The 10,860-nt window shown below is 30.7% G+C and overlaps 1 protein-coding gene across 3 annotated transcripts; it reads left to right on the top strand.

Annotated features, from left to right (window-relative positions):
- Nucleotides 1-4,087: 4,087 nt before the first annotated feature.
- Nucleotides 4,088-10,542, top strand: LOC108746543 (26S proteasome non-ATPase regulatory subunit 12). 3 transcript variants are annotated; one of them, XM_018483372.1, is made up of 8 exons: nt 4,088-4,128; nt 5,727-5,910; nt 7,637-7,873; nt 9,120-9,224; nt 9,300-9,481; nt 9,551-9,775; nt 9,861-10,017; nt 10,155-10,542. In XM_018483372.1, exons 2-8 carry the CDS (start codon nt 5,746-5,748, stop codon nt 10,443-10,445), a joined length of 1,362 nt encoding a protein of 453 aa, XP_018338874.1. In that variant the 5' UTR covers nt 4,088-4,128; nt 5,727-5,745; the 3' UTR covers nt 10,446-10,542. The 3 variants fall into 3 exon arrangements, with proteins under 3 accessions (XP_018338874.1, XP_018338873.1, XP_018338872.1); XM_018483371.1 differs by having other exon boundaries at nt 4,094-4,295; XM_018483370.1 differs by having other exon boundaries at nt 4,094-4,252.
- Nucleotides 10,543-10,860: the final 318 nt, after the last annotated feature.

The raw sequence follows: 10,860 nt of genomic DNA on the forward strand, positions 1-10,860 counted from the left end.
GGAACTATGCGTAAAATCCAATTTCTGGCTCATTTTAGCTTATAACTGTCTGAAAATTGCACATGGGTTTCGATTATGCAATAGTAACAATTATAGAAGTCGTGCATCTCTGTGTATCGCGTAGAAAGTCGAAATCCATGTGGAACAGTACAATTATAAACTCATTTCGTCTCTGTGAAACTTAAAAAAATATTTTTGATGTACTATACATAGAAATTTGAAAAGAAAATGCTTCAACATAGGTAACAACACACACAAAACTTTTCAAATGGATTATATACAAGGTATCCCAAAATAATCACCAAATATTTCATGGACAAGTAGAGCGGATTAAACTAAATGACAGATTTCCCAAACTCAATAATCATCAACTTTAACGATCTCGAATCAGGGCAGAGCTGTTTTTTTGTCAGATTCTTTCGTTTCATGCAATAACGCGTTCTTAAACCTAAACCCGGATCCTCATATGGGCAACAGCGCTCTGACACCGAATGCTGAAAAACTTGACTTGGTGAAAAACGGACGATAAGGGTAAATTTTACCCCCACAACCGGCTTTCACCAATCTGCGTTCGGTATCAGAGTGCTGTTGCCCGTATGAGAATCCAGGCAGAGAGAAACCTAAGAGAGAACATGACGGCCCAAAATCTGCAACCGCAAAATGCTGCCACCCCAGCAAACAAGAATAGATTGAAATGAATTGAAATAAATTCAGATTTTCAGAAATATTAATTCACGAATGTTAAAATGAATGTTTTTCAATCCTGCATTTTTATTCATTTATAAGAATTACATGGAGCATATCTCTATGTCTTTCAATCTAAAAATAATATTAGCTTTTTCTGTGCGTTGTGAATACTATTTAATTCGAAATTTTGAATAGGAAATGCAGTTTTTCAATCCAATTGCATCCAATTAAGTCTAATTAAATCCATTTAAATCTCAAAAAAAGTATTCGCTATTTAAAATACGCATTCGAATAGAAAAAAATTTTAATCCATTTTAATACATTCTCGTTTGCTGGGATGCACTACTGCCCTCTAACAAAGTAGATGTAAACGACATAGTAACATTCATTTTTCTTACCGTATAACGTCCACTTTTCAAAGCTAGAGATGTTACATGTAGCACGATTATATGAACCAAATATAAAATATCATTTATGAAAAATTATAAATGTCATGTCGTTGTAACAATGAATGTCAGATGTCGTATGATGGATGTCGTATGTAGTGTGTATCCTATATTTCAAGTACGCTGGGTTCATTCGGGCGACCCCAAGCCCCGATCCTGATAAAAATAAAACGTAAAGTGAGTGTCAATAAAGCGTTAATTGAAGTATAAAGGAAATATAAGGAGAGAGTAACAGAAACGTAAATGAAACCCGTAAGAAACGAAAACTGATACATGGAACGTAAAGAAAGCGTCAACAAAACATTTAAGAAACATGAATAAAAGTATAGATAAGTTCTTCGGCAAGTACGAGCAGAATGTTCGTTGAATGTAAACGGAGCGTGATTAGGCAGTCTCCGTTTACGCAAAACGTAATCGGAGCATCGTCGAGTTTTTAGACGAACGTGAATGAAATGTAATCGAGGTCCTTGGTAAGTAAATGATATTTTAAAATATATTTCATTTATATGGTAAATATCTAAAAAAAAGTGCTATGCTTTTTTCTTGGAGCCCTAGGAGCTTCAAAAAATTATTTCATTAGAACACAACCGAAAAATCTTTCAATGCTACGTCTTTTATCCTAGTCTGTGCGGTTTTTTAAATTCAAGAAGTTAGTTCTTGCTAAGTCTTTCTGATGGTGGTGCTACGTACTATTCAACGACGGTTCGTTTATGTTCGCTGTACAGCTCAATGATGCTCCGTTTTAAAATAAATTTTTTTATCTCTATATCCTGGAAGCGTACACAAAGCGAATTTAAATGCTCCGTGTACTTTTTGCTGAACATTTAGGAAGCGTAGACGAAGTATTACTGAATGAAGTGTTTAGAAAGTGTATCAGTACGCTCCATGCATTCTTTGTGCAGTGTTGAAGAGCGCATAAGAGATGTTAATAAAAAAAATTTTAAACGTGTGAGAAATGTGACAGATGTATTTTGGGCATACTTTACGGAGCGTTTGTGGAGCGTGTATGAATATTCAAAACCACTAAGAGTCAATGGAAAGTCAATGAAGTTTAAGAAGCTTTAAAATTCTTTGTTCACACTCCTTTGACGCTTCGACAAGCTTTATATTTTTATCAAGAGAGCAGTTCCCAAGAGACAAAACGAAAAATGTAAAAGATTCAATATCAATTTCACGACGCGAAACAGGCCGATATTCACGCATAGTCGATTCTTACATTTAAGACTCTTAAATACAGTCTTAAGATGTCATAAATCAAAAATCTGAGGATTGTATTAGCAACTTAAGACATTATTTAAGACAGTTTTAAAATAAAAGCAGACTATGAATGCCGCCTCATGTTTCGCGTTTTACAGTTGGCAATCTTTGAATCTTATACGACATTTATAGACAAAGACGGCAGAAATTTAGAGAAAGATGCTTGCAAACTGAGCACACCATGTTATTCCTTCCACTATGAATCAGAGTCGGCAGTCGGGTCGGCCTGCAAAGTCGGTAGTCTGATACAGCCTTTGGTATTCCGATATACACTACCAGTATTGCAGTTTTTCAATCCAATTGCATCCAATTAAGTCTAATTAAATCCAATTAAATCCCCAAAAAAGTATTCGCTATTTAAAATATGTATTTGGATAGAAAAAAATTTTAATCCATTTTAATCCATTCTCGTTTGTTGGGTTAATCCTAGAAAAGCATTTTCGAATCGGTGAAAAAAAAAAGTATTTATTATACAAAAATTATATGATTTAATTGATAAAACAGGAGGCTTTAGGATCCTCTTAACTTCAATGGTTAAAATTTTTACTTTTCATTTTCTATCCTAGGGAAGATAATTATACAGTTTAGCATCAACCACCTTAAAAATTAATAAAATTAGGCTTATTCAACGCAGTTTGGCATGAAATGAAAGAATCTGGCAGAAAAAAGTGTCGCTCTGTCCCGTGAATCGAGATATTAAGCGTTAAAGTTTGGACGACTATTGAGGTTCGAACCTGTCACAGCCATATAATTATAGACAGTGGAGTGTATAGACTAGTGCTTATTGGTGGGGGCGGCCACGTCGCCCCAAACAAAAAAAAACATTCTACCCGCTTGGGACTTTACTGCCTAGAAGTTACAGCATAAACAGTGTCCGCTTGGAATATTCCTAACCTCATGAAGACAGTGGGGACAATGAGAATAATCTTTTTAGAAGTATCTAGGTTGCAACTTCTATGCAGTTAAGCCCCAAGCGAGTAGAGTATGCTATTTTCTTTTTGTTCGGGGCGGCTACGTTCTTTCTATAGAAAAAGAAACATAAAATGTGTTAAACAAGGAAAGATTCAGTACCAATTTCACGACGCGAAACAGGCCGATATTCATAATCGATTCTTGCATTTAAGACCATCTTAAGTACAATCTTAAGATGTCATAAGTCAATCCGAGGACTGTATTAGCATCTTAAGACATTATTTAAGACAGTTTAAAATAAAAACGGACTATGAATATCGTCCCATGTTTAGCGTTTCACAGTTGGCAGCTTTAGTCTCTTATCATTCATAGACAGAGATGGTGGAGATTCAAAGAGAGATACTCGCAAACTGAGCACACCATATTATCCCTTCCATCATGATCGAAACCCACATAGAATACATGATACAATTATAGACCTCATTTTGCCTCTGTGACAGATTTCCTAAGCTCAATAGTTATTAACTTTAACGCTTAATATCTCATTTCGCAGAGTGACAATTTTTTCTGCCAGATTCTGCTCCATTCTTTCATTTCATGCAAGAACACGTCGAATAAACTTAATTTTATTGATTTTTAAGTTGGTTTGTGCTAAACTGTATAATTACCCTAGGGATAAAGGAGTATTTTGATAAAGTATCTAGTGGAATTTTGAAATTCAAAGTTGGCAACATTGTTTCTGATTCCACTATGTAGCATCATGTGCATTGTGCATCATGGGTGTTCATAGCTCATGACCAGTCGTGACTAACGATTTACTTTGTTGGTTTGTATTTGATCATTTAATTTAAATTGTATTTCGTTAATAATATCTATATAAAACGTGACAAATGTTCTAACGTGTATTGGAAATATTATTTATTCTGTTGATATATTTGGAAGAAAATCGTGTAAGAAATAATGCATTTGACTTTGGCTGTGTTCTGAAAACGTGTAATGTATTGTTTTATTATGTTATTCATTCACCGAATGTTAAACAAGGATAAGACAGTATATCATGCGCTTTATGGAACGCAGCTTGTAGCATATTCACTATTCATCAATTATACGCAAACATCTTTTTTGGTTATTTTCTGATCATTTTTTTATATTTTTATATCTGCGGCCTTTTTTCATCTGTATTTGATTTTACGATAATTTAGTTTAGTATACACAATCACAAAGGTGGATAAAAAAATATATCTACGCGGCTTTTTATGAAATAATTGAATCTGGCAGAAAAAAAGTGTTGCTCTGCCACGTGAACTAAGATATTAATGGATAAAGTTGATGACTATTTAGATTAAGTATTAATCTGTCTCACAGACCATAAAAAAAGACTCTTCTCTGTTCTTGCTATGTGTGAAGAATTGTAAACTCATGTAGAATGGTTCATGGGTTTTCAACTTGGCACACAAAGCGAAATTAAATTTAAAATATTGGTTTGATTTAATGTTGGTCGCGGAGAGGGGAGGGGCAAGAATTCTCTGCGCATAGTCTCTTTCACCACTCTTGGTTAAAATAACTTACATGAGGCTCATTTAGACCTATTTAAGTCCATTTCTACTAATGTAGATTAACTTTAATCTCTTCTCAACTTACTCTTTATCTTTTTCTAATTCTCAGAACTGGAAAAATATGAAGAATTAATTAAATCGAGATTAAAATTAGACTATATTGATAGAAACAGGCCTTAGTTTCACAATTCATGGTTAACTTTTAATTGAGGTTTAACTTATTTTAAATTAAATCTCGGTTAAAAGTTAACCATGAATTATGAAACTAAGGCCCGTTTCTATCAATATAATCTAATTTTAATCTCGGTTTAAGTAACTCTTCATCTTTTTCCAGTTCTGTTATAATATGTGTACCTTAAAGCAGATGGAAGAATATACTGTTTACATAAATATGATAGAGAACGCCAATAATCGGTCAAAGTAGAGGTTACAATATATAATACACAATATATATTCTTAATTTTTAATTTACTTGTAGAATATACTATAATCTGTATAGAGATCAGATTGATTGACATTTTTATTTTTTTTTGCAGCATTGTGCAACCGAAGGCGACAGTTATATATCGATTATTTCTATGCTATTCCTACTGCTATTCTTGCTTCACATTTTGTCTAGGGCTTGACTTCTAATCTGAATAGTCGTCAATTTCAATCATTAATATCTTGGTTGGCAGGATAAAACCTTCCTTTTTTGCTAGATTCTTCCGTTTTATACAAAAAATGCTGAATAAGTGTGTTTCTAATTTCATTGATTTTTGTGACTAAGCCCATCTTCATAATTACTATAATCTTAAAAACAAATACTTAATATGCATTTACACAATTAATGTTTTTTTTTATCTCATTTGTTTTTATATGAAATTAGATATTGGCCAACAATTAAAATGGCAGAGGCAATAATGGATAATTCTGGTAGACTTATGAAGATGGAGGTGGATTATAGCAATACTTGCGATACAAAAATTCCAGAATGCAAAAAACTAGCTTCTGAAGGAAAGCTGCATGATGCCTTGGATCAATTGTTAGCTTTAGAGAAACTTACCAGAACTGTTAAGTATACATTAATACTGTAAAATAAGAAATATTTACAACACACGTATATGGCGTGCGCGCGCGCGCGCGTGCGTGCGTGTGTGTGTGTGTGTGTCAAGAGATATAGGGTGCACTTAAAATTAAGCAACGCTCCAGTGTATTATTTCATCCTTATTTAATATTTGACAAGAAGGATGATACTTGAGAAATATTAAGTGGGACGCACCCATGGTCATATTTAATATATATGTCACAGTCAAAGTGTTAATTCAATAAATGTATATATAGTTATAGTCAGTGTGTACATACATTAATTTGATAAGAAAATGTATTCACACAAGCAATGAAATTTAAACTTTTACTTGTTGCATACATTTTTATATATAATTTAATAAAAGTGTGCACAAGCAAAAATATATTAATTTAAAAATACATCAATTTAAATTGATGCATTTTTGTTAGCAAATGTATACATATACTGTACACTAGTGTTACGTGTGTATTCTATGGCTACAAGCACATACATTTTATATATTGAATCTCTGCATTAATAAATGAATAAGTTTATATTAAAATACAATATACTAAACAATAAAAACTGAAAAGATTAAATAAATCCTCATATAGAATGGCCCCAAATATTTTGACCAGATTTTATAGGAAATTTAATTTTGAACAAAAATTTCCTATAAACATGGTAAAATGTTTCCTTAAAAAGTCAGCGCCCAAAAATCTCAGAAATCATGATTATTTTATACATTTTTACAAATATTAGATAAAATATTTTGTTTTTTAACAAAAAAATTGTAAAAAATTTAATTATCTTTTTAATGAGATCAAAATTATTGATAGTACGTTCCATAGGTTTTGATATGACTAGTTTGAAAGGTAATTTAATTCTCTGCGACTTTTTTTTTCGTTTCGATACTTTTTGTTAAAAAACGTATGTTTTCCCTGATAGTTGTAAAAATTGTAATTCTGGAAAATAATCGTGATTTCAAAGATTTTTGGACGCTAACTTCTTAAGGAAACATTTTTCGACGATCCATATTTATAAGAAACTTTATGTCCAGAACTAAATTTCCTATAAAATTTCAAAGTCTGGCCAAATCTTCATGATGTACAACTGTACACCATTCTGTGTGTGTATAAAATAGGATATATATTGTTATATGTTACAAACAAATCTATAGCATATGTTGTTACTTAATAAACATTTACTCATATTCTTTTTTTTAACGACAGTGCACTTTAATATCCTCAGTGTTTCACAATTAAAAGTAATTATTCTAATAAGTATTAGAAGAACTCCTTTACATTGATGTGACAGATTTTGTCACCTCAAAACTTTTACGATTAATGTTTTGGTTCGTTGAGGCAGAGCAATATTTTTTCTGCCAGATTTGCTAATTTCGGATAAAAACGCGTCAAATAAAATGAATATAATTTCATCGAGTTTTTAACTGATGCTAAAAAAAATAATTGTATGCAATTACTAAAATGTATTTTATTGTGATAATTGATGACTTCTAATATGTTTTTACTAATGTATTGTAGTAAGTGTATCATCATCTAGTAAATAAATATATTTATACCAATAGTAGACATTTTTACAATTAATACTTTTATTAAAATCTTACGTAATTGCATATATTGACTAAGAAGTATATACATTTATGAAATTTTACGCTTTGACTGTGACATATACATATTTAGAGAAATTATTTTTAAACTCTTATGTAGGTTGCCGATATGGCATCAACGTCCAGACTTCTTATAGCCATAGTTGAAATTTGTTTGGAAGCAAAAAATTGGTCAGCGCTTAATGAACACATAATTTTATTATCAAAACGGCGTTCTCAACTTAAACAAGCTGTAACGAAGATGGTTCAAGAATGTTGTACTTATATAGACAAAATGCCTAATAAAGAAACCATGGTAAAACTAATAGAAACTCTTCGTTTAGTCACAGAAGGAAAGGTAAATACATTTTCAATTAATAATATATACTATACGTTAAGAGGATTAAGCCCATATCAGACTAGAGATTGAGATTGAATTGAAATTTAAACAATAAAAAGAAAGAAAACCTATGTCAAGTTTAATGAACTTTACTTTAATAGGTCAAATTCCAACCTAATTTTAACTCTTAAAAACTGCTCTGGGTGTGGCATACCAAGTTTTCCTTTTCCAATGCTTTTTTCATACTTATAAGTTTTTATTATGTTTTTTAAAGCCTAACTTCTGACGTTTCAATTGAAAAAAAATTTTAATAAGTATGTTCATTTTTATGAAAATTATAAGTAATCGAATTGGGTTGGTTATGCCATACCCAATGTGTCGTTTTCATAATGTGACATTTAAGAATTAATCTCAATCTCAATTTCTAATCTGATATAGGCTTCAGAGCTAATGTCCTATTATAAAAAAAATCAAAATATTATGAAATCATCAAACAACTGAGAGAAATCAAGTTTTAACTTTCATTGTTATTCTCCTCTTGAGCTCTACATGCTTTACTTAAAAATTAAAGAAATTATACATAAATAAATTTTTGAAATATGTATGTTTTAGTATATAGTAATATCAAATTTTCAAATTTTCAAATTGTCAACTTTTACTACAATTTTGTTTATTATTTAAGGAAGTTTTTTTTGGAAAATTTTATCTCTTTAAACATTAAGGATGTAAAATAATGACGTTTATGTGTCGATCCGATTACGTAGCGCGCAATGTGAAAGTTTGAGCTATTTATCTCCGCGAAACGGAGGAATCAATAATGTATCGAAATATAATATTCTTACGGACTTCCAAGATCTTTTTCAACTTTCTAATTATTTACAATTATAAAATAAGAATTAGTATTTTGTCAATAAAAAAATTGTCAATTAAAATTGATCACAATAACATATTTCTAATGCATTAGCGAATATAAATATACTCTTTTCCATTGTATGCAATGAAATACTATTCTACAAATATAAATACGCAAAAAACGGAGTACATTTTTTTATATAATAGCAAATATTTATTATTTTATTTATTAACTTAATTCAAACACATTGTACAGAATATATAATATAATATATAATATTCTATAATTTTATTCTTATAATAGAATTTATATTGTTAAGATAACTGGCTTGCTCTGACATATTTTGATTGTCCAAAACAAAAACGAAATCATAAAATATTTACATTAAACAAGAAATTTTTTTTGCTAAAGATATATGTAGAAGTAGAAAGAGCAAGGCTTACTCACCGTTTAGCTGAAATAAAAGAAGCGGAAGGAGACATTGCAGGTGCTGCAGCTGTAATGCTTGAATTACAGGTATTTATAACAATAATAGATACACTACTCTAATAAAACTTAATTATAAAGATTACTAAATAATGTATCGTTTAGGTAGAAACATATGGCAGTATGTCACGTCGGGAGAAAGCTTCCCTTATCTTAGAACAAATGAGACTTTGTTTGGCAAAACAAGATTTTATGAGAACTCAAATCATAGCAAAAAAAATTAATGTTAAGTTCTTTAGTGATGAGAATGATGAAGAAACTCAGACATTGAAATTAAAATATTACGAGTATGTATGCCATATTTTGTACCCATATTTATTATACAAAAGTTATAATGAATTACATTTTGTATTTAGCTTAATGATGGAATTGGCACGTCATGAGGGCTGGCATTTGGAATTGTGTCGACACAACCGAGCAGTACTAGAAACTCCCACTATTCGTGACGATCCAGAGAAAAGACGTATTGCGCTTTCTCGAGCAGTCCTTTATCTTGTACTTGCACCACACGAGCCTGAACAGGCTGACCTAACGCACAGATTACTCGCTGATAAACTTCTCGATGAGATTCCTACTTATAAGTAATAATGATTACAATTACTTCGAAATATTTAAAATATTTGTTTCTTATTCTTCAAAAGTAACATTAATTACAATCTTTCACAGAGAATTATTACGTTTATTTGTTAATCCTGAGTTGATAAAATGGTCAGGATTATGCGAAATTTATGAAAAAGATCTCAGATTAACTGAAGTCTTTTCTTCTTCAACTGAAGAAGGATGCAAACGATGGACAGATTTGCGGAATCGTGTTGTAGAACACGTAAGTTTATATATTATTCAGAATATATTTAAGAGGATAATGAAAAATATATATCAAGTTATACCATATATATAAGATTGTCAGTCAATTGGAAATTGTGATTCATCAATAAATCGAAATAAATAATTTGTTTTTAGAATATAAGAATCATGGCCAAATATTACACTAAGATTACACTAACTCGCATGGCTGAGTTATTAGATCTTCCGACTGAAGAAACAGAAGCGTGTCTCTGTAATTTAGTAGAAACTGGAGTAATTAATGCACGTACAAATCGTCCAGCTGGTGTAGTCCGTTTTACTGGCACACAAGAACCAGCTGCTCTTTTAGATACATGGGCTGCATCATTATCGAAATTGATGGGCCTTGTGAATCATACTACACATTTAATTCATCAAGAAGAAATGTTGGCCGTTGCGCAATCTTAGAATACACGCACACGCATGCGTGCGCATACATACCACACATCATGTTTGTATGTATCTCTTATGTTATACATTTTAATTTTATTTCCATTTAAGAATAGAGTATTGTGTTATTAGAATTATTAACAAAATATATATAAGAGTGATATGATTTTGAATTATAAAAAATGCTATTTATATTTTTGTGTATTGTTTATAATTCACACAAGCTACTATGTATATCTATAAACAATATTGAAAATATAATTCCTTTAATATGGAAATTCTTTATAATTCTTTATGAAGATAAAATTATATTATTATACAAATAATTTTTTCATTTATTTTAATGTATCGCAATAAAAATAAAAAATTTACATGTGTACACAGAATAGCTTATTATATCCAATATATCCTATGGATAATAGTGAAACCTGTG

Source organism: Trachymyrmex septentrionalis, unplaced genomic scaffold (genome assembly GCF_001594115.1).
Source record: "Trachymyrmex septentrionalis isolate Tsep2-gDNA-1 unplaced genomic scaffold, Tsep1.0 scaffold178, whole genome shotgun sequence".
NCBI classification, from domain to species: domain Eukaryota; kingdom Metazoa; phylum Arthropoda; class Insecta; order Hymenoptera; family Formicidae; genus Trachymyrmex; species Trachymyrmex septentrionalis.